Source organism: Colias croceus, chromosome 24, assembly GCF_905220415.1.
Source record: "Colias croceus chromosome 24, ilColCroc2.1".
NCBI lineage: Eukaryota > Metazoa > Arthropoda > Insecta > Lepidoptera > Pieridae > Colias > Colias croceus.
The window spans coordinates 6,047,507-6,073,573 of NC_059560.1; the positions used below are offsets into that span (position 1 = coordinate 6,047,507).

Here is a 26,067-nt window from a genome sequence, read left to right on the forward strand (position 1 = left end):
AAAACAAGAAAAACATCCTAAAAACAAAAAAAAAATACATGATACAATCTACCCAGTGTTAAAGAATCTGGGCACCACACGCATAGAAATAAAAAGAGAAGACGTGTGAGAACTCAATAAATAAATACTAATAACCATTCCAATGGTAAATAATCTCGAGAAGTACGTATTGATAAAAGTAACGATAAAAAAGTTGATGTGAACCAAAATGGTTGAACTTATAAGAGAAAATATAACGTAAACCATACAATAAACAATAGAAAAGATAAAATAAGTGAATAGTAATTGGAATATTTGTAAAAATTTTAATATTTGGATCAATGTTCAGTTGAAACATATTATATGTATGTACTTAATTAGAAGTTAATACTAATCTAGTAATACTTGTGGAAAATGACACTGTTAACAAAATAAACATTACTTTATATTTATGTTACATATGAATTACGTATTTATCTCTATTTACGTTTTAAAATATAATTATGTATAAGTAATTTTATTTAATTATTTATCCAGTAATATTGTACAAAGCTAGATTTTGCTATGATTTTTAGTTAAGTTAAATTTAAGATAGTTGTAATCATTATTTATACAATATTCAATACAATAAATTATACAAAATATTGATTTTGTTTTCTTTACATCCTGTTTCTTTACTATTCTTAAAACAACATGATTAATATAAATTTCGGATGATTGAATCATTTCCAATACATGATTCACTTTCTATAACCGATATAATGTTATCAGTATGATTAGATAACTCAAATCAATATATACCTAACCCCATTTCTTCTCCGTAGTACTCGCAAAAGAGAGCTAAGTCAAAGAGTATTAATATTAAAAATAAAACTAGTGTCTTCTCAGTGTTTGTTTTTTCAAATTGCATCAGACATTCAAAAGTCCTTAATCTTTATCTAAAATGAGTTATCCACCTCACGGACCCCCTTCCTACGGTCCACCAGGTTGGGGACCTCCACCCCCTGGAGCTCCATGGCCATATCCACCTCCAGACCATGGCCACCAACCTCCACCATACCAAGGCCATCAACCACCAGGCTACCCATACTATGTGCCAGGAACAGTAATGGTCCCAGTACCAATGATGCCTGGACCACCTCCTACAGAATCCGGCCAACCTACATACATTACCAACTATATTTACCACGGAGAAAGTTCCAACCAATCAGCCAATCAAACTGACAAAGTGCAGGTAGCAGAATTAAGTGGAGATTTCAATTGGATACCTACAACTGCTACTACAGCCGGCCATTTATCAGGAAAAGCGGTGTTAGGAGGCCATGAAGGTTGGGACGGAAGCGCTCTATGGGTGATTAGAGCTTGGCATAACGGGGATTTGTTGCCAGGAAAACTTTCTGTCCGACACCAGGCAGCGTCTGTTATGTATAATGGGAAAGAAGTACCAGTGCAGAATATTGAAGTTTTGTGTGCTAAGCCTGATAGTTTAAGATGGGTCCCAGCGTCTAATGGTAGTGTTCCACCAGGAGCGATTCCTGGAGGCAAAACAAACACTGGAGAAGTGCTTTATGTTGGAAGAGCAAGACATCAACTATCAGTTACTCCTGGCAAAGTACATCCAAGTCACAATTGCTGTTATATTGGATTTGCTGGCGCCGAAGTGTCGCATAAAATGTACGACGTATTGTGCCGAATAAGCTGAAATTGTGATATTTAGATCTATTTGTTCTAGAAAATATTGAGAAATATTTTTATTATCTTGTTTTGATAACGATAAGCGAACAATGTTAAACTGATAAGCTCAAATATACTCAAAAATATAAACAGTTTTTGTTTGTTTATGAAAATAAAATAATATAAACACATAACCTACCTTATGATAAAAGGAAAATAACAGAGTTTATTTTCCTTTTATCATAAGAAAGTCCAATTTAAATCGGTAAACTCTGTGCCCCTAATATTGTTGTAATACTTACATTTACAGCGAAAAAATGAGTAGAACTTTTTATCAGGCGCAAACTTTTACAGTTGAGTATATAAACATTGTTTAAATGTCAATGCTTATAATAAAAATATTTTATTAGGTTTTTTAATAATTGAAAGTCAATTATAAGTACTATTTAAAAGAAAAAGCATAGCAATTTATAAATTCTGATTTTGTTTAGTTTGTCTAGTCATATCAAAGCTAGATGACATATTATTGTAGTTAATTAGGTACCTACATCGCTCTTTATACAAAAACATTCTACTTTTATTCACCCTCATAATTGAGTAAAACTTATCACATTAAGTTAGCATATACATAAACAACAAAGTTTTTATCGGCAATCAGATTACACATAAAAATGACAAAGAATCATAATCTGAAAGAATGTTATAGTACCTATATCTTGACCCTATATTATGTATATTATATGTAACTTAATAACTCGCGATTCTTTGAATTAGTCAACACTACGACAAATTAACGTCTCGGTTTCAATGAATGACATCACTTTCAATTGAATCACTTACAAGCGAGCTACAAAAGAGCTATTTGCGGTTATTATAAGATATTGGGTACTATATACAATTTTCCTGTATAATTGGTTATTGATTCATGGAACACTTAGTTGATTCCATTTCAATATTTCATAATAATTTGTATTAATAATCATATCAATTTTTATAAGATAGGAAATATATCAATGAGTAAATTGTCGTTTTCAGAATGATAAAATATGGCTTGAATGCGGAATAATTATTTTTTTTGTGAAAGGCAATTTCTGGCCGCCATTTTAGAAATTACGCATGCGATGTCATTCAGATCTAGATAGTTAGACACCGGGAATGAGGGGTTAAAATACAAGCTGAATCGATCTTTCATCAGAATACATATAAAGAAAGACCATTAAGTAAATAAATTTTTCATTTCTTAATGTATATTACTCGTGCAAAATGTAAATAAGGAGAACTTTAATCGTTAACTTTAACATTATTCTTCTTTAGCCAGAAAGTTTCTTCTCTCGCATATTGAACTGAGATTAAAAACAAAATTAAACAAGTTGTTATATTTTGTAAACCTACGAACCTAGCGATGTCGTGAAAATCATACTTTATTTGCTATTTTATTATACAGAAGTATTGTTCCGTACAATTAATTATACGATGAGGTGAATCTCTATTACAATTAGTGAAAAATATAGGTATGTACCTATGCTTGATACTCTTTCACGCAGAAAGCACTGAACGCTTTTTGATGGTACTTGGACATACTTATTTTGCTTGCGAGTTCGCCGTCGTTTGGGTGAAGGCGCGGCACAGCTGTTAATAAATAAACAATATTATTCTATAATTAATCACCTCATCGACGCATCTTAATTCTTATAGCCGATTTTTTTTAAATTATTAAAATAGATATGTATCTATTATCATCATAAACACTATCAAATACAAAACAGAATCATAATTCCGATCAAACATAATCACCAAATTGCAGCCAATTACGTTGAGTCAATACAGATTTATCACAGATTCTCATCTCCACTGAAAACATCCCAAATTCATGCAAATGAATTTCCATCGTTCATTTAAATATAATTGGCGGGAAAGTTGCGAGCTAAATACTGAATATTAAACAGAACTCAACTCGTCTCCATTATGTTTGGATTATGAAATAGCTACGAATTGGCGGACAATAATTCTATTCATATAACAGATGTAAGTACCTATATATTTCCAATCACATTTGTTTGATTGCAGGTAAAGTTTTTTAATAAATTTAAATATATGAAATAAATATCTGTATAGGCTGATATTAATGATGATAAAGTTAAAGATAAACGTCACTGAAAAGTAGCTTGAATACTTCAAAAGTTTGAGTTTGAGTTTAAGTTTGAGGTTTTTCTTATATCCAAACTACTACTTCTTTCGAATAAAACCGTTTAATCTAATCACATTTGGTCTTAGCGTGATGATTAGCCTATAGCCGTCCTCGATGAATGGGCTATCTAACACCGAAATAATTTTTCAAACGGGACCAGTAGTAGTTCCTGAGATTAGTACGTTGAAACAAACAAACAAAATCTTCAGCTTTATAATATTAATTATAGTATAGATGTTTTTTAATCTATTTAAAACCAATTGCCATTCTATCTCGAGTGACGTTCAATTCCGCAGTCATTTGGAAGCGAAGGCTAAATTAGCCTCGAAAAAGCTTGGTGTGCTCAGCAGATCGAGACAGTACTTCAAGCCGGCCCACCGACTTCAGCTGTACAAGGCTCAGATGCGACCGCATATGGAGTACTGTTCTCATCTCTGGGCCGGAGCCCCACAGTATCAACTCCTTCCTCTTGACCGCATCCAACGTCGAGCAGCTCGAATTGTCGATGACCGTAGGCTTTCCGATAGGCTCGATCCTCTGTCAGTGCGAAGAGACGTTGCGTCTCTCTGTATACTGTACAGAATCTACTATGGGGAGTGCTCTGAGGAATTGTTCCACCTACTACCAGCCGCACAGTTCCACCACCGGACCACACGCCGTAAAAACCAGTTCCATCCGCACCATCTGGATGGTTGGCGCTCCACCACTGTCCGCTTCACCCGCAACTTCCTTCCGCGTACGGTGAAACTGTGGAACGATTTGCCACCTGCGGTGTTCCCGAACAACTACGACATTGGGGCCTTCAAGAAAAGAGCTTATTTGTCCATAAAAGGCCGGCAAAGCACCTGCAACACTTCTAGTGTTGCAAGTGTTTATGGGCAGTGGTGACCACTTACCATCAGGTGGCCCACCTGCCCCTTTGCTTGCTCTGACATAAAAAAAAAAAAAAAAATATTAAATTTACCATGCCGTTTCTTTGATCTTATAAAATCTATATTTATGAATTTATAATCAGTCTAAAAATAATTATGAAAGAGCACAAAGCAATCAAGTTAATTAATCGAGCGTCTTTTGGATGTTTGTCTTTGAAAAGCATTCAACTCAGTTCCTATTAATTCATTTGGAATATGAATTGGTATTTATTTCAGTGAATATTTATGTCAATGGATGTTGCAATTTAACTAATCGATTTTCTTATGATTTTAAATAATTATATAGTTTGGTACCAGATTTGGTTTCAGGACAAAAGAGCTTTTTTTTATATTACAATTTAAATTTAAATGCAATACACATTTATTACTAGCTTCCGCCCGAGAACTCCGTACGCGCGGAAATATTAAGAAAAATGAAGATATTTTTTTTCTACGTATTTAAAAAGTATCCTATTTTATCAATGACCTATTATACTAGTAGACGCGGCATACGCCAACATCATTGCACTAAAAAACAGCGTAATTAATACATACCTACTTACTAACGCATTATCACCAATACAGTTGTTCTCTCTTTCACTCTCACGCACGAGACATAATACATGTCTCACTCATGTACTTCGTAATAACAACTGCCGATTAAAATACAAAAAGAACGTCCAGCCACGACGCTGAATGGTGCGTGACTAAGTGAAACTCGGGCACTTACCTGAGTTTTTTCTTGCCAAAATAGAGAGCGGGTAACGTATCTAGCTCTTTTATATATCATAGTATTTTATGCCCAGGATAATAAGGTATAATTATACCAAGTTACATCGAAATCGAACCGTTAGTTTTCACGTGATGCCTTCACATACAGACAGACAGACAGACAAAAAAAATTTTAATCACATATTTGGGTTTGGTATCGATCCAGTAACACTGCACAGTGCTATTTATTTTTTCAATATTTTCAATGTACAGAATTGACCCTTCTACAGAATTATTATATGTATAGATTGTATACTAACGTGTTCATAATGTTTGTCCAACAATTCTCAATAACTAAATACAAATATTTAGTTGAAAATCACACTCGTAATTTAATAAACACCTTTGACGTCACCAACCGTAACTAATATGTTTGCTAATTCATTTGGGAATACCTCAATTGTAAATCAATTTAGTATCAACTTTTGAGAATAATCTAGATGATAACGTTGAGAATAATATTATGTACCTTTAGTGTTTTTCCTTCTTTACACAAAATATCAAATCGATTTATATCTATAATTATTAACATGATGTTTTTTAGCTTTATATACGGAAGGAAAGGTTTTAAATTTACGATCATATAAAGCGGAGAGTTTGTATTATCACCTAATGCTAAGCGATTCGCGCCGCTCATAAAAAGTGAGTTTTTATAACATTGACAATTGTTTTTATATAGGGCTCATAAGCGTGAATATGAAGACGAAAATTTACATTCAGTTAAATATTTGAATCGTACAGTTTACTCATATAATATGTAGTATATTTAAGGAAAAATAAAATAATATCTATACATATAATAAATCTGTAGAAGGGTCAATTCTGTACATTGAAAATATTGAAAAAATAAATAGCAGGGGGTGTTACTGGATCGATACAAAACCCAAATATGTGATTAAAAAAATTTTTGTCTGTCTGTCTGTCTGTATGTGAAGACATCACGTGAAAACTAACGGTTCGATTTCGATGAAACTTGGTGATGATGATTGATGATGATGAATCTTAATTTTTAGGTTTAATCCATAGATGTTGTTCTATAGAACCGCGAACATACGTAGCCGTATTTGGGTTCAATAGATTTATAAGATGTCATTGTCAGAGTTACTCAAAATGGTACTCAAATGTTACTCAAATAAACAATCTACGCGAACACCGACATCCGCGCGGACGGAGTCGCGGGCGGAAGCTAGTAAGCAATATAAAGGCTAAAATACATAATATGTACCAACAGAAGAATAGGTTCTTTATATAAGCAACAATACTCAATAGATATTTAATATTTTAATCATAGAACATTAAAAGTTTAAACTATACTTAAGTATCTTATTAGTTTTAACGATTTTCAACCTATCTAAATTCATCTATTCAATACAAACCTAATGAAGAACTTTATTTTTATGTGCAATTTTCATACAACAATATAACACTTGAGGCATAATAATAATATTTAAAGGTCTACAGAACCATAGTACGAGTCACCAGACATTCAAATTAACTAAACAAGGCACGTATAGTATGTTTGTATTAGTCACAAAGTGGTCGTTTGCTTGCAGCCTCCATACTATTATTACAAAATAAAACAAATGCAGTTTCTACGATATATTTAAAATATTTTAATTAATAATTTGTTTTATAAAGTCGTTTAAATGATCGTGGAAAAGTTAAGTGTGAGTGATGTGGTCAAAATATTGCAGAGTTGGGATAAAAATGAATTTGTTGATTTTGTTAAGGAAAAAAATGTGGATGGCAGAAAATTGTTGGTAAAATATCCTTTAGTATCTAGAAATGTGGTGAAAGATTTAGAAAATATATGCTTGGACACATTTTCCTTTCCTATTTCTTGCCTATTTTTTATACATAGAACAAATATATCAAGATTTTCTCAATTTACTCAAAATGACAAAACACAGAGCTACTATATATATTATTATTTAGAATATTTTGTTAAAAATTCTTTACTAAGTGTGATAATTCACTTTTTGTTTCTTTTTGGTCAGAGCGTAAAGTTTAAATAATTGTTACTTAATTTTTGTTTTGCACGCTGCAGCTTCAGGTAATTAGGAGTTTCTCAGACCTAATTGATGATGGTAGAGATACTATTTTTATCAGCTCTACATTTAATTTGTACATCTATACTAATATAATAAAGTTATAAATGTGACAAAAATAAGTTCTATATTTACTAATCAACATTCCTATAATTTTCAAGTAAATCCATTAGGCTTATCAGATATAAATAATTAAGGTTAATTTTATGTCTTCCACAACTATAAATTTTGTCGCAAACTTAATATCGTCTGAAGTTTGACAGTTATGGTCGTAATTTTATCCGTTTCAGGAAATCACGGAGGGGATGGTGAAGCTATGGCGTCCGAAAGCCAATGCCAAAGATTTTATAACATTCATTGATAATATGAAAAAAGATCCTAATAAATATCTAAAATGTCTAACCGACGATATTATAATTAAAGAGACTAATTTACGAACCGACAGCCAGTACCAAACAGTTAGTGTTAGAAAGATAAGTCAACAAGAAACGAATAATTTCACTAGTGTTGAAGACATTCTAAAAAGGATTGTAGCACCAAAGAGTTTCTTGTACAGAAACAAAAGGGATAAAACGACCTCCTATGTACCGATGGACGGCACGAAAAAGACAAAGAAATTCTTCAGACTCAGTTCATACGATTATCCGATATTCGATCTTAAATCACGGTTCACGAAGGTTGAGAATTGCGACCGAGGTTACTATTCGGTTAAAACGGATTCCGCACAGAAAAATAAAAAGCTAGATTCGAGATCCAAGTACAAGTCGTTGCCTACTCCAGAAGAAATGAACGAAAAATTTTCAGACGATCATTTATACGAAGATTTATGTTACAATGAGGTGGAGCCAGAAAAAACAAGATCATCTCAAACTGTAAAACCTTGTATGGTGAAGATTCAAGAATTATTTCAATCGTTCAAATTTCCCTTTTTCAAAAAGGCTGATGAAGTTGAAAATGTTGAAAAGGATAAAAAGATCGAAAACGATTGTAACATTTATGAGAATAATGATAGTGTGAACGACATGTATGATTCTGTTCATGTACAAAAGGAAGTTATTCCCAAGAATCAGGTATGTTTATTTCCTTGATCGCAATTTTCAAAAAGAACACTTGTATACGATTAGGCTATTTGTATCTATTTATTATTCGTCTATCAGAGGAAAACGATTTACGATAACCTTCAAAAGTAATTATTTAAGGATAATTCAACAAAGGTCACAGTATATACAATATCTAAAGGTTCGTGTTACAAACTAACTATTATCAGATAGAATAAAAAAAAAACATTTTTTAATACTAATCCTGTATTAAATTAACTGCAATTTTATAAGGAATTTCTATCTAATAAAATTACTGGAAATTATAATGCAAAAACTTTCATACCTATGTGACTTACTATGCAACTAGCAATACTTAATCGAAAGTATATCATATAGGCATTTGAATCTATCCATCTATGAGTGTGTGCACAAAAAAAATCTTCTTCAATACGTGACATGTGAGCTTGTTTACATTATGATATTACAATATCATAATATTTCCCTATGGTATAAATTTATCAAAACATTACTTTTTCGGTTAAGTAGGCGATAAGCCTTCTATGCCTGACCCAAGAATTTAAAATGAAGAATCTATTAGTAGAGCAAATTGAGATATAAAACAAAAACGTCTATTAAAAGCTAACGAAATTATAAAGTTAAAATTAGCAAGAGCTTTCGCTATTTTAAATTGTTACTTACCAAAACGTTTTAAGTTTAGCCAGATTTAGAAATTCCCCAAAATTCGGGTAATCAACGATTGTACGAGGTTATCAACACTTCTTGGAAATCAAAAGAAGCAAGCACGTTTATCCAAAATTAATAACAAGACGTAACCTCCCAGTGTTGCCAATTAAACTTATTAATTCCCCTTAACCTGGCTGAGGCCTGTGACTCGCTTTGATCTCCCTAATTACACGTTTAATTAATTTCGTCTTTTGCATTGCTCATGTAAGATAACGTATTATCTGGTGTATCTTTTGATGTAGTGAGGCATCAAACATTTTTATACGGATTGTTTTTGCATTGGAAGTTTTTGTTTTATTTGAAACTAGCTTACCGCCCGCGGCTTCACCCGCTTTGTCTAAACCCTAATAAATTATATACTTAAACCTTCCTCTTGAATCACTATCTATTAAAAAAAACCGCATCAAAATCCGTTGCGTAGTTTTAAAGATTTAAGCATACAAAGGGACATAGGGACAGAGAAAGCGACTTTGTTTTATACTATGTAGTGACTAGCGGTCTACCCTGGCTTCGCCCGTCGCACATGTTTTTGTTTGCTCTATATAAGAACCATCCTCGTATTTCAAGGAATATATTATATATAAAAAAAATATTATTTGCGTTTAGCGTATGCGATTTTTTAATTTTCTTAGTTGTATACTCATGTTATAAAGACGAAATCTTTAACAATATATTCCTGTAGGTATAAATAGTCCTCATAATTTTTAGATTGTGTTTTTTGGAGGTTCAAGGTATAATATTTGGACTTATTAGAATACGGCAATATTTTAAACATTACATAGGTACTTTAAGCTATTTTACGTAAACATTTATTCACCTTAATATTAACTCTTGAGTTTTATGATAAATGGCGTTATTATTCAGCCGTTTTACTTAAAAACTTTCTGAAGATGATGTCTACAGATGTAGATGTGAATTTATATAAAAATGTTAAAGATATTGCTTTAATAAATATAAAAAGAATATTACTTCAATAAATATAAAAGGCTAAATAAACATGAAATTGTATTGTCACCGATCCTTGAAAAGTGTACAAAGTTTGAATTAAATCTATCCGTTTAAAGTGGGTTGAAATCCGGTCAAAAGGATTCGGTTACGTACAAATATATACCGGTGAAGTTAATAAAAGCGTGTTTAAAGAGTATTATACGAATACGTTAGTACGAATAGGGTATAGGATGAATCGTTAATTACATACCTACTTTCTTTGATTTTCTATAATCCATACTAATATTATAAATGCGAAAGTAACTCTGTCTGTCTGTTACTCAATCACGCCTAAACTACTGAACCAATTTGCATGAAATTTGGTATGGAGATATATTGATACTCGAGACCATTGGCTACCTTTTATTGCGAAATATGTACCACGGGCGAAGCCGGGGTAAACTACTAGTAGTAGATAAATAAATAATATCGATGAAATTATATTTTAATGTAATTTTTGCTTCCAGTCGACAGTTGCAGTTGAAGATTATTTAGTGCCAGTGAGTGTAGAAAAAGATTATTGTGATGTGTGCTTGAAGCAGAGAGAAGAATCTCTACTGGGCTTTATTATGAACTACTTGGAGACACGGTTTGGTAGACGAGGTGTGTATGTTTGTTTTAGAATTTTATATAGATTTGAGAGAGCTAAGACACATTATCTGATATGGCATAATATTAACTTTAGCACTATAATGCGTATAAATTTGGAATACAAATATCTTTTGTTATATTACACGTGATTTCTTAGCAAAAAAATTAAAGATAATTTTACAATCTTTTGAAAAAAAAAAACAAGAAAACATATTTTAATTAAGAATTTTCAAAATCCTACCAATCTAAAAACAGAAGCTTTCCTAGGCAAAACACAAACTCTATAATATTATGGACATATTATTATCTACAACACAATAAATAAAACATTAAGCTATTTCGGAACCGAATTGCCAACGTGTTTCAATTACAGTCGAAATTGAAGCTATAACCAATAAGCTAATTATCACACAACAGATAAAGAACGAACATCGATATTATCTCGTAATCCGATTCAGCGAGATTTTGGACGCGGTTTTACCGCCGTAAAATAATTGATATCCTCCAGTAGACTAGACTATTTGATATTTTTGACAGACTGTTAGATTCTAGTTTTAAAACATCTGGTGGAAAAAATACTTTATTTTATTCAATACTAGTTGCTCCACGCGGTTTCACCCCCGTGGCTCCACTCTTGTCGTAGCGTGATGATATATAGCCTACGATAAATGAGCTATCTAACACCGAAAGAATTTTTCAAATCGGTCCAGTAGTTCCCAACTCCCAAGATTAGCGCGTTCAATCAAACAAACAAACTCTTCAGCTTTATAGTATTAGTATAGATTTTCTCTATAATCTATGTCTTCAGAGTTCAAAATACCGTCACATATTTTAAGCACGGCTTTAGAATTTCACATTTTGTTTGTAATATATAATACAAGCTGTCTATTCGTTTTATTAAAAAAATCTAGTGTCTTAAAATTTAAATCTCAGTAAACTTCGGTGTGAGAGACATCCATATGCGCAACGAAATTAGCAAACCCAATAAGTTTCAAGGCAATTTGGGATTGACATACACGCGGTAATTACTTTACATTGTTTTATACTTTGGAATTACTTTTCAGTAATTAATATTGAATTATTAACGACTTTATTCTGTTCTAATGTAAAAGGAAATCTCTAGTTCAAATGTAGATGTATGTAAAAGTTATGTTAATTAGAAAATGAACACCAAAGTATAAGATAAGGATTGGATTTTATATAATTTACATACTTATGTTCAATAGGTACTGCAATCACAGATCATTTACCTACAGAAATTTAACGAAAATTACATAATAATAAGTAATCTACTATAGGTACTAAAAAACTCATTCGGAAGGAAATGCATATATGTAGTTGAAAAAATGAAACAGAGGGACCATTTCAAACCAATAATAAAAAAGTGATAGATTGGTTACATGCAGTTATAACTTTCTCAAGGATTCTTTGTTTTTTTGCCCAACGTGTGTCACATGGGCAACATGTGTATAGGGATGCCAAAATATGGTTATCGATATCGATAGATTTATAAATTCTTAAGACACACTGACACAACATGAAAACACTTCATTGTACAATGCACACAAAAATAACAATTTTAATGATTAATATGACATAACAATTGCACAATTAAGTTGTGACATAACATTAATTACCTTATTTATATTAATTTTAATTGTAGAGAGACTCCTATACATATGAAATAATAAATAAAAGTTCCACATTCTTACTAAAATCAATAATAACAAAATTAGTGCAATTTATTTTTCATTAATCAGTCTAAATACAATGTATAATAATCTATTATCTATTTACCTATATCTTTAAAATTTTTGAACAATTAATAATATCCTCAAAATGAAAATGCGAAAGGATGAAACATATAATTATGTACTAGAATTTTAAAACTTACATGAAAGTATCCTAATATGGATCGAGTTCAATTTATATTTAATTTATATTATTTCAATAATTTATACAAAAATCGATAAAAAATGAGGACATCCCTGTTTATTATACCAATGTTTTATTTTTATTGTATTAAAAAATAATAGTGGGAAGCTGTAACATGATAACTTTCAGTCTTCATATTATACACGTGAGGAAAACAATGTTTTTCTTACACTAGTTTTGTGAATAATAAACATTTTTTTAACTATATACAAATATTCTTGAAATAGTACAAATACAGTGCATTTTATGTGAATGTGAACTTGTTCTGGAATACAAACAGTACTATTAGTGAAAAGTTCTGAAATTGTTTTTTGCTGTAATATAGAGCTATCTTAATATATATAAATCTCGTGTCACAATGTTTGTCCTCAATGGACTCCTAAACCACTTAACCGATTATAATAAAATTCGCACACCATGTGCAGTTCGATCCAACTTGAGAGATAGGATAGTTTAAACATATAGGTACCACGGGCGAAGCCGGGGCGAACCACTAGTTTTTTATAAAATACTATGTTCGCCTCGCGTCTACACTTAGCAGTTAACACCTACGTTATAAAGTTAAAACAAATTCGGTTTGAGAATATATAAGTCGATTAATAACTTCAAAAACCCATGAGTCTATGTAAAAATTCTAATAAAAAAACCAAAATCTTTATTGTTATCAAAATATGTTAAAATAATATTCAATATCTCCACACTAGAATTCCTTGTGTGGTGGAATTGAGTGTCCAAAAGCTATAAATTCCATCAGAAATGTGAGTTATTTAAAAACTCTGAAATATCACGTACAACGAGGCATTATTGTAACGACTGGAGCGTGTCGAATGTAACTAAATTAATATTAATTATTTGATGCGTCATTGTGAGTCAGTCTAATATTTTGCTAATTGATGGGCCCTGATAGTTCACAGTTCACACCTATAAAGAATAAGTAACTTAATCCCGCGGTTTCTCTCACTCGATGAAGAAAGTATAATATATTCAATAATCAGCTTGATACTGCACTAGTCGAAAAAAAAGGGAAATTTGTAAAATAATCCTATCGAAAAGTTGCGTGGTAGAGATCGCTTATAAGCGAAACATAACATGGTCAATGTTTATTTCTCTTTTGTTTTCTTTTCAATATAAATAATGTTTGTTAAATGTAGTGTATTGTAATTTGTATTGTACAAGTGGGTCGAATTTCATACCAATATGATGTTTTCTACGCTCAAGAGTAACAACAAAACTAACTTGAAAGTTTATTATTTATTTTATTTATTTATTTATTTATTTATTTATTTATTTATTACAAAGAACATGTTACATGCGTTTCATTAAGATATATAAGTACATAACAATTATTACACATAAACATAAGGCATATAGGTACATAACAATTATTAGGTACAAACAAACATACTTCCCTCCGTGCTAGTCGCTGACGCCACTGTGTTACAGCAGGGAAGTTTATTATTATTTTAATTTATTTAATTATTTATTTTTTGCAAAATGTACACTACATTATGCTTAGGATTTAAATTTATTGTTTATACTATATAATAAGTACAATATGGACCACATAATAAAACATTATTTATGTGTATAAAAACTCTCTCAGTGAAAAATAACAAAAAAAAAATGTAGTGATCCAAACAAAAAATGTGTTGGTGGTTAAAATTAAGTGTTCCACTAGCGTACAATCTAGCCGCACGAGGTGGCAATGCAGTTTTGGATGTATTTTATAAAGCTCTACACTGTACTACTGATGTAATTGCTGGTAAGAATCTATACTAATATTATAAAGCTGAAGAGTTTGTTTGTTTGTTTGAATGCGCTAATCTAAGGAACTACTGGCACAGCTACTGGTCCGATTTGAAAAATTCTTTCGGTGTTAGATAGCCCATTTATTGAGGAAGGCTATAATATATATCATCACGCTAAGACCAACGGGAGCGGAGCAATGCGGGTGAAACCGCGGAGTACAGCTAGTAACATAATAATATATTATGTATAGATATTATATTCTAGTCGTGTTTTAACTTTTAGTTGTAAATAATATGTGTATAAAATGTCGTAGCCAAATTCCGAATTCTAGGCATAATACAAAACTACGAGCGTTCGTAAACTGACAACATTGAATGCAGATACATTTTGCCTGCGACATAATATATTATAGGTACATAATATTATTAGCCAATGCATAATTAAGCCATTTGTCTTGGCCTTAATTATAGTTCAATTGAATGATCATTGAACCGGGAAACTGTAATGACTCAGAGGTTTAGATATCAATGATATTGTTGAATTGATAAAAGCGTTAAGATTTCATTAATTCAGCATATAACAAGTGGAAAATTTGAGCTTTAGTTTCTATTTATAAACACAGTAAAATAACAAATATCACGCTTTATTAAGAGTCATGAATTATTGTATTAAGGGGCGTTACGCAACGCAATTTGGGGGAAGGTCTCGAAAAACGTTACAATGCGTTACTGTAGTACAGAAAAGTGCGTTGCAAGGGGAAAGGGGGGGGTCAAAAATCTTAAAAATTATGTTACGTATTACTTGATTATCACCGATTTTTGATTAGTTTACAAGCTTAAATATGCCCGTTTATAGTGGCTTAAAATGAAGTCTAAAGCTACATAAAAACACATAGGAGAAGCTAATAAGCGTGTTAAAAAATTGGTTCAATTATAATAACAATAAAAATGTAACTCGATTCAAAACTTACGAAAATTATTAACTTCACACCTTAATTAACACACATTAATTAATTCCAGAGACAAGTGACATCGCACAGTCAGACGAGTCGGAAGTGGAGCCATCTTGTGACGACTCGAAATGGGAGCGAAAACCCAACATGGCCGCGCGGCCGCTTCCGGTGCCGGTGGAAAACGAGCCGTTTTACATGAATATTGATAGACAGGAGGCTGAGAATTTATTGCTGGGCCAACCGGATGGGACGTTTATTTTACGGCCGTCTAGTCAGGTGAGTGTGATAGGAGTAATATATGGTTGTTTCTAATGTAGCTAATGTATTGGAGTGTTCATAGATTTGGTTGTCTTGATAAATAAGAGATTGTCTTCTGTAGTTGTTGTCTTCTATAGTACCTATCCATACTAATATTATAAATGCGAAAGTAACTCTGTCTGTCTGTTACTCAATCACGCCTTAACTACTGAACCAATTTGCATGAAATTTGGTATAGAGGTATTTTGATATCCGAGAAAGGACATAGGCTACTTTTTACCACGGGACATAGGATAGGTTTTATTCCGGAAATCCCACGGGATCGGGAACTATGCGGGTTTGTCTTTGACTGCGCGGGCGATGCCGCGGGTGGAAAGCTAGTACTTTATAAGTTGTATTTACATCTTAAACTTTAAAGTCGCGTAAAAATGTTATGTGTCCATTTTTGTTCCTGTCTGAATCGATTTGGTTCCACACACAGAACTATAGTGGTTCCACAGATAGGTACATACAAAATTACACTCGCATTTATTTACTGTTACCTATATTATAATCATTAAAATATCCATAAAGTACCTAATTGAAATAATATTCTTCATCTGTTCGTCTTATTACTTCATATTACAAGTGTTAATGTATTGTTATGTGTTAATATATTTCTGAACCAAAATAACTAATAGGCTACGATATTTCGTGAGAAATCTTGATATGATTCTTATTTTCGTTTCCAAATACATTTCCTTTCACGATCAGATACCGAAATAATTACGGAATAGGTATACGATTTTATTTATATCACGTAAGCTTTTTATTAGAAACTAACTAAGGTTCTATTTTTTCCACATGAATAAACTTTTTAACAAGCCTGTAAAGGGAACTAAAAAGGTATACTAGCAAATAACGTATTTTAGGAATTAAATAAATAAAAATAATAATAGTTTATAAAAACTAAAAAACACGCTTTTTATAGAAAACCGAACTAAAAAATAGAAAATTTTATCAAATTAGTGTATTGTCATCGGTCCTCAATAAATCTACAAAGTTTGAACGAAATCTGGCCATTTAAAGTGGGTCAAAATCGCGCCCAAATGAGTCGGTTACAAACATACAAACATACAGGTGAAGCTAATATAAAGCGTGTAAAATAGTAATACACGCAATAATATTTAAGTTTATTAGTATGTTAGTAGGTATGTAATAAACGACCCATTTTCCTTTCAATTCTTAATTAATTTCCAAATAAACGTAGCAAAGAAATTAATATTAAATCAATGATTTTCCAAACGCATATTCAACCACCAAATACCTACTTATTTTTATTTTTATTCATCAAAAATCAAAATCAAAACTAACATCTTTAGTTGTTAGTAACTTTTTATGCAATATATTAAAATATTACCAAGTATAATTTCCTTTATACAATACACATGAAATTCAATCGATATTAATGCACTTATTTTTTCAGCCAAACCACGCCTACACGCTCAGCGTAGCTTGCAACAACGCAGTACACAACGTTGGAATACGTCGTCGTCCAGATGGTCGTCTGGCGCTTGGCTTCGCTCGCCGCGGCGAAAGGAGCTTCGCAACAGTCACTTCGTTGCTGCAACATCATAAGAAGCGTCGCTTGTTGCTCGTTGCTTCTGGTGATTTGATTGGTGCAACTACACTTATTGAAAGTCCGCAGTATTACGCAACACCTAAGAATATACCGATTGTTGGGTGTAGAAGTGTTTGATTTGTATTATCGTGTCCAGAACAAGCAATAAATATGAAAATCTAAATAAAGAATAAAAAAAAAGAAAATCTAGACTGGGCGCTACAATCAAAGATATTTTTTATCAATCAATTTAAGATATTTTTTCATGAACATTCGGCAAAACTTGTAAAAAAAATTTAATGTATAAAGTTCTTCTTAGTTACATCGAACCATAACTTTTTATATTTTACTACATTCTGAATTTTTGTGAAATTGACGTTCTTTGAGACTCGTTATTATGTTGTGTTATTGTTATTTTATATTAGAAGCAGGTGCCCCAAATAATAATACCTATGTGTTGTTTTTATTAACTTCAATATTGCCCCGGGTTACAATGTTTTCTTCCTTGGGTTTCATCGAAATAGGTTAATAAAATAAACACATTCAAACTTTTGTTTATATTACCTACATTATATTTAATATTAAACGGTTCATTGCAAAATTATAATGTAAATAATTTGGCTAGAATATATTATTTAATAATAATAATATTAAAAATGTATCGTAGTTGTGATGTAGGTAAATCGTCAATCGTATGTGAGAATTGAGATCGTAATCTTGTATAATTAAAAAGTAAAAACCTATGATAATATTATTATCGTCATAGTAAATTGTATTAAGATAGAAATAAATAATTAATGAGAAAAAAATTAAAAAATGCAAACGTCTAAAGATACTCGATACAGAATTTTTTTTGAGTTTTGTTGCGATTTCCTAAACCATGAATTGTAAGATCTTTCTTAATAAATTTTATTGGTTTTAAGCTATTGTATTAGATGTATCGTTGCCATAGTATTATAAAATAATAATTAATAACATAGATTGTGATGTTAATAAAAATCCGAAACAACCCTGCTGTTGTTTTTTTTTTATTTGATATAAAAATGATTATGTAACATACATTTTTATATCAGTCGAGTAGTTTTAAGTTAAATAGGAAAACACAGAAAGGGTAGATTCTTGTTGGTTGGTTAAATAATATAATTTAGTAATTAGTAGCTATTCACCCATCACTAAATAGCGTTTACTACTATTAAGTATTCTGTGACTAAAGTTTAATCTATATTTGTTTCACATTTCACCAAAACTCGTAACAACCTTAACAAAAAAAATACTGTCTGGTATATCATTAGCACAAATAACATAAATAACAATCAACCACAATCCTATATTACACATCTGAATTAAGAGCAATTAGCGATAATAAGCCGACAATCCATGCTCCCAACAAGGCAATTAGCCTCGTTCCTTTCAACTAAGTTTGAAGACCTAACTTTAATTACTAATTTAGCGTGGATGCCTGTGGATAATGATTCTGTCATTGTGTTCAGTTTGAAGCTTTATTTTCGTGTGATTGTGTGTAACACGTGGTGTTTTATCATATTAATATGTAGAATATTGAAGAAACTGTTTGGTGACTTTACCTATCAGATGTCAAAACTCAAAACTCAAACATTTATTTATTCAATTAGACTACTTTTAGTAGCTCTTTCGAATCGTCATTAATACTTACATAATTATTTTTAACATTTACCATGTCTGTGGTGAAATAATTATTTTATGATAGATGTTAAAGTATCGAAAAAATCTAAACCTTACAGTACCTGCTTATTTCTAATTAGAACTAAAAGTAGAAAAAAAAATCCCCTTATTCGAAAAGTATTCGGTAAAGATTTAGATTTTGGTATATTTAACAATTTCTATGAAACAAAATGTAATATAATTAGAAGCGCCTTCAAGGATATATCGAGTAAAGTTCACATTCGACCTATTTTGGTCTTTATATAGCGAGTCAAAGACCTTTTCATTCAATATTTTGTATAGAGCTATAGATTAATATTATAAATACATAGTATAAAAAGAACATATTATCTATGTATTTTGCACATTATAAAAGGGAACATTAACAAAATGCATCAATCAGACTATCTGATACAAATTATGAAGTACAATTAAAGCCTTTTCATTTTCGCGCCAATTTCTTTGACTGATGGTTGCGTCATGAGTTAGCAGAAAAGTATAATTAAAAGTTTACACCTAATAATACTATACAAAAATAGACGTCTATTTTTAGCAAAATATTAGTTTAATTTTATCCAAATATTCGTGTCTAATTCTAGGTTAAAATGTTCTTTTAACCTAGGATTAGACACGAATAGAACAAAGAATACTATGTCAATAGGAATCAATCTTTTCTCAGTAGTGTTGAGAAACCTTTGGGATTAATAAATATGGGATCAGTTCAAAGATTATTTATAAAAAAGATGCGTCACATGTATCTGTAGTTTAATCGATTTCAAATAAGGAGGGTAAAATTATAATTTATGTACTTTTATTCTAACTGTAACATACTGCGGTATTTCAATGAAATAAGAATGTTGATTGTTTATACTTTCCTCGAGGACGATGTTTTTAGGATTTCGGCAGTTTAATAATGTTCGTCAGTTTAATTTTAATGTAGAGATTATCAAGTATGTATATACATACTATAAACTATGTCATAATAAATGTGAATAGTAATGTAAAAGATGTAGATAACACAAATAAATAATGTGTTTTTAGAATTTGTAATCAAAGGAGACTGTATTCTAAATGAATTTTGATTATCTGTATAACAAATATAATAATGTATATAGGTGACATTTAAGACTACCTAAAGCTCCCGAGTACTTTAAAGTTTAAACCCTTCTCTCACATTTTGTGCGGAAATGTCCTAACTCATATAGATGTATCATATATTATAGATGAAAATATTGATGCTCTCTGAAACAAAATATTTTCACTCATCCACAAAATAGAAGACAAAATTCAGGAATCTTTGCCTATCACTATGATCCAAAGTAAACTCATATTATTGGTATATACCCTGTCATATTCTTTGAGCGAACCAATTTCAATAAAGTTTGATTGCTATCTGGTGCGAAGTTGTTTTATTCAGCTTCTTTTACACGCAATACTCCTTTGCTTAACAAAGATATAAAGAGCAGGATGAACCAATTTATTTATTACCTACATATAATACAATTTTAAAGATTTCGAAATGGGGAATTGGCCTTCTTTTTTTTCTCTTCATATATTTTGTGGTCATGTTTCCGGGAAAAATTAACTAAAGGCAGAAAAAAAATTACACAGAAGGAAGAAGCTATGTATGTGTATATGATTAGAAGCATTTTAACCTTTTTGTAATTTCTGATCGAGTGTTTTGAAATACAATATCATTAGACAGGAAAAAACGTACCTACTGAAAACAACGTACGTAATAAACATATTTTTTTTAATATTTTAATTTCACAATAATACCCAAAATAACATTCCCTCTAGTAGATCTAACTCTATGTACAAAAACTAAATATTTCTCAACTTCCATTTTGTCGTTGCGTGGATTTATGGCTATTGTCTGAGAATAGGGTTTCAATTGTACTTTATGGACCATATAAAATACTAAGGTATTCATTTGATTTGTTCGAATATTGTTTTAGATGTATTTTTATTTTATTGTGTTATATATTTTTTTAAGCTTACAAAATACGATGTATTTTATTAATATAATCTTAAATATAGATCACATAATAATATATAATATATAATATCTAATATATATATTCTTAAATATAGGTGACATAGGTCACCGCTGCTTCAATCGATGAAAGAAAACATCGTCAGGAAGCCAGGTACAACTATTAAATCACTACATAGTATATATAGTAACAAAGTCGTTTTCTTTGTTCCTATGTCCCTTTGTATGTTTAAATCTTTAAAACTACGCAACGGATTTTGATGCTTTTTTTTAATTAGATAAAGTGATTCAATAGGAAGGTTTTAGTATATAATTTATTAGGTTTTAGACAAAGCGGGCGAAGCCGCGGGCCTTAAGCTACCTAGTTACTAATAAAATAAAATAATTGAAGAGACATATTGTGGTACTTAATATCTACCAAGCTCACGACGCTAATGTGGTGGTCGCTTATAGCTTGTGGCCCTATAGTGGAAACATAATAATTAATAAACATAGTCTTGATTATTATTTTAAGTACATTCCATCAAAACTGCACTTTATACTCACGATCACTTATCGCCCAATGGGATGTAAGAATTAAGATATGAATAATATAAAGTATAATATTATATTCATATTCTTGTTTTATTAATATAACATAACTAGAATACGAATGTGCTCTATATGTTCTCTTTAAACTATGTATATATTTATACAAATTATACAGTTTAATTGTTTGAACGGGCTAATATCAAGAACTACTGAACAGATTTATGTACTTCTATATATTTTGATTCTTCAATGCTATACAATATGTCGCGCCAGGTTAGCCTAAAATACACCTTGCAACATTAATTCTCTCAGCAGCACTGCAATTAACAATGCCATTGATAAACCGTGTACTCCCTCCTATCTACACCCATAAATATCTCCACTTAACATAGGTTTAACGGAATCGCCTTATCACGACCATTATTACGTCATTTCCTCGATTCCCGGGAGTATTCAACTCATAAAAACATTGCCTAGCTCTCGTTAACTTTCAGTAGTTAAATGTATTGGAGATATCGGTGATAAGGGTTTTTTATTGCTCGCCACTTAACGTAAAGATCGAAAAGAAACCTTAATACGAAAGCTGTAGTGTCTATTTTTGATTGAATATTAGCATCCATATAATGCGTTGCAAGATGGGCTACAAGTGTTTTCTTTTGTTTTACTACGATCACTGAGTTATTGTTCAAATCTATACTAATATTATAAAGCTGAATAGTTTGTTTGTTTGTTTTTTTGAACGCGCTAATCTCAGGAACTGCTGGTCTGATTTGAAAAATTCTTTCGGTGTTAGATAGCCCATTTATCGAGGAAGGTTATAGGCTATAATAATTATAGCCTATATATAATTATTATATCAACACGCTACGACCAATAGGAGTGGAGCCGCGCGGAGCAGCTAGTGTAGAGATAGGGCTAGTGGGATGCAAATAACGATTTTTTCAGAATTAATAAAAAAATATCCAGCAATGTATCTAACTATCTATGGTATAAATTCAATTACATCAAATGGTATAAATCTCCAACCCAAAATTTAACCTTTAACAAGAAAAGTAATCAAATCTGTAATCTATTTAATTATATCAATAATCCAAAATACCTGTATCAACGAAAAGAATATACATATTCGTCAATTTTGTAAGCTTCTTACTGGTCTTGAATGAGACGCGAATAATCCGATTATCCATATGAAAGAACAACCTTTCCCATCAGACTGAGATTACATTATTGTTAGCTTTTCGGATCGAATTTCCAATTGATCTTTTTGTTCGGCTGTCATGAGTCAATGGTGAAAATCGAACATGATCCTGTCATGTTACGGTCTTTCAAAAAGAGTCAAGAAAAGATGGAAGTAGTATAACATAATAAGCTGTCTCTATTGTGGCCAAAGGTTTTTTATATTTACTAAAATAACGTTTTAGAACTTCCTGTAATAACAAATTAGTGTAGTAACACTTTTTGATATTAAGCTTCAGATTGTAAGAAAAAAATGACATGTGGCACTCGGGGACTGCCGCGGTAAAGTTATTGCATGCTATGCCTTCAAGCCACACCTCCGCCCGTCGGAGTGGGGAGCGTAAGGTTTTTTCGTTACGGAATTTCTCGATTCGGTCCCCGCGCTCAAGGCTCGCGATAGAAGCTATGCAATAGCTTAAAAGATGAATTCTACACGATTTATTTTTAAACATTTTAATAAAAGATAATACAAATACTTATGTAATTATAACTTAATATGATCATTATTCTAATCTTTTTCATTTTTCGTATCATAATCTTCCAGTAATGCCAAAGGAAAATACGCATAGTTCCCGTTCCCGTGGGATTTCCGGGATAAGACCTATCCTATCCTATGTATTAATTCAAGTTATCCTCTATGTGTGTAATCGGTTCAGTAGTATTTGCGTGAAAGAGTAACAAACATACACACACACATCCATCCTCACAAACTTTTGCATTTATAATATTAGTAGGATAGGATATGACAGGATGCAGAAGATGACGTATATGGACATGGTTGTTTCATAATATATTTCATGGCTATATATCATCTCACTGAAACCAACAGGAGCGGAGCACTGCGGGTTAAAAAATAATAATTGAATCATTTCCTGTCTACTTATTCAGTATTTTAAAGAATTGTAAAAAGAAAATTAAAAATTCCTCCTAATTGCCCTCCCAAAGTGCACCGGCTGCAATTCCCTCTGAATCATTAAGCGAATTTGTTTTTATTAATTTTATTAAGAAATCTCCTGACTCAGATGAAAACTGAAACTGAAAAAATCTGATTAGTTCTTTGGTTCAAAACTTTATAAACCAGGGTATGTATATTTAGTAGAATTATCAAATTAATAAGAAGTTTAAAATAAACATTGTTCAATATAATGATTTATAAATAAAATAAATGTTATGATTAGTTAAAGTACGATCATTTTTTGTGTTAAATACAAATATATAATCTACAGAATATACCTGACATAACTTATGAACTGTTTACCAATAATAAATTCACACTTTTTGATACTTAATTTTAATTTATATATTAGATTTAATATCTGTTTGTTATATAATAATTTCTAGTATGTTTATTGTGAACGGAAATGCACCGTTATCTCTTCGGGGCCAAGGCTCAGATATTAGACTAAACATTCGATTAGCATCGTATCTGCCATTCATTGTGGAAGGTGATTTTAAGATCAAATTGTTAAATAAATATAAAAATAACACAATGCAAGTATATACGCAAACATGCACACAATCGCATAGATACACACACACACACGCATACATTAATTCGCAAATTGTATCATAGTTGCGTACAAACTGCAAACACACACACATAAAATCTTCACGCACACAAACGCATGTACACAAATAGATATTCCTTGGTGTATCCTTGAAATTAAATCTGTAATCTTTTACACGCCTAAACCACTGAACCTATTTGATTGAAATTTGGTATTTAATAAATGAACGTGATCCTCTTTTTAATCATAATAGAATACAAACCGCTAATAATTATAATAACTACTAATTTAGAAAGGTCTTTTTCGATACTCAACTCATCTATTCCACAAAAATAAACAGCCAAACAAAAAATGGCGATAATTTATCACATGGAAGGATGTCGAATGTTGATAGCGAACCATTGTTAGTCGTTCTGTAGTGCTGTCAACATGAAAGTGCTCATTTGTTGGTGGCCCAGGATTTCTGACAAGCGAGGTATGGATCCATCTTTATGTTATCCTAGCTGTGCTCTGCGGTTTTACCCTTCCACTTCTGTTGATCATAGCTTGATGATATGTAGCCTATAACCTTCCCCGAAAAATGGGCTATCTAACACGGAATTCGGAAAGAATTTTTCAAATCGGACCAGTAGTTCCTGAAATTAGCGCGTTCAAACAAACAAACTCTTCAGCTTTATAATATTAGTATAGATTCTATATGGAACATAGGAAGTACTTTCAACCGACTACAAAAAAAGGAGGAAGTTCGTTATTAGACTATAGAACTTTCGAATGGGTGAACTGATTTTGATGTTAATTTTTTTATTTGAAATCTAGTACCTTCCGGTTCGTTCTAAAGTTTCTCCTGTGAATTTGAATGTGGATTAGTTTTTTGTTAAAATACGTTATAATGACTTATAATTATATGCTACTTGCCTCGTGGTTTTATCGAATAGAAACAGTTGAAAACCTCGAGTGTATTTTCAACTATTTCCATTCCAAAATTCATCCAAAACGGTGTCGTCATTTAATCGTGAAAGCATTATATGCAGACAGGCTATATATTCAATACTAGAACTATTTTTTATAATAAACTAGCTTACCGCCTGCGGCTTCGCCCGCTTTGCCTAAAACCTAATAAATTATATACTAAAACCTTCCTCTTGAATCACCCTATCTATTAAAGAGAACCACATCAAAATCCGTTGGGTAGTTTTAAAGATTTGAGCATACAAAGGGATATAGGGACAGAGAAAGCTACTTTGTTTTATACTATGTTGTAGTGAAGTTGCTTTGTGCACGCTATAATGACTCTAAAAGCTTTGCATACATTACCTAAGCTCAAATTTTGACACAATATTCAAAGGCTTGTAACTATAATCTACCTACATCTCCGCGTTTTGAACACATTTTAAGTTTCATTTTCTATTTCATTTTACAGCACATTATCGTGAAACCATTTTATTTGGTTACTATATCTTTTTAACTTTTTTTACAGATTTTTGTTTGAAAGCTTTATCTCTTTTTTGTATTACCAAATTCTTACATTTCTCAAGAGCCTACTGAACTAATATAAAAAAGCTTTTCATCTCAGTTTATATTAAAACACCATTAGAATTATCGACAATCATTCTTCAATAATTTTCTCAAGCGTCCCTAATTCCGGGATAATCGATATTAAAACGTTTTATTAAAATTTGCCTTCACCCT

At 31.3% G+C, this 26,067-nt stretch overlaps 2 protein-coding genes across 2 annotated transcripts; both read left to right on the forward strand.

Annotated features, from left to right (window-relative positions):
- The first annotated feature begins 818 nt into the window (after positions 1-818).
- LOC123702730 (WW domain-binding protein 11-like) lies at positions 819-1,808 on the forward strand. Its single transcript, XM_045650517.1, has one exon. The coding sequence runs from the start codon at positions 923-925 to the stop codon at positions 1,679-1,681; it is 759 nt and encodes a 252-aa protein (XP_045506473.1). The 5' UTR covers positions 819-922; the 3' UTR covers positions 1,682-1,808.
- Positions 1,809-7,051: 5,243 nt separating this feature from the next.
- On the forward strand, positions 7,052-18,421 carry LOC123702731. Its single transcript, XM_045650518.1, has 5 exons — positions 7,052-7,283; positions 7,862-8,641; positions 10,810-10,945; positions 15,637-15,845; positions 17,293-18,421. Exons 1-5 carry the CDS (start codon positions 7,170-7,172, stop codon positions 17,563-17,565), a joined length of 1,512 nt encoding a protein of 503 aa, XP_045506474.1. The 5' UTR covers positions 7,052-7,169; the 3' UTR covers positions 17,566-18,421.
- Positions 18,422-26,067: the final 7,646 nt, after the last annotated feature.

Bases quoted from the DNA above. Each gene is read 5' to 3' on its own strand.
- LOC123702730 (XM_045650517.1), top strand. From the start codon at position 923: ATGAGTTATCCACCTCACGGACCCCCTTCCTACGGTCCACCAGGTTGG.
- LOC123702731 (XM_045650518.1), top strand. From the start codon at position 7,170: ATGATCGTGGAAAAGTTAAGTGTGAGTGATGTGGTCAAAATATTGCAG. The intron at 7,284-7,861 runs GTAAAATATCCT...TATCCGTTTCAG, and splicing joins TGGATGGCAGAAAATTGTTG to GAAATCACGGAGGGGATGGT. The intron at 15,846-17,292 runs GTGAGTGTGATA...TTATTTTTTCAG, and splicing joins TTTTACGGCCGTCTAGTCAG to CCAAACCACGCCTACACGCT.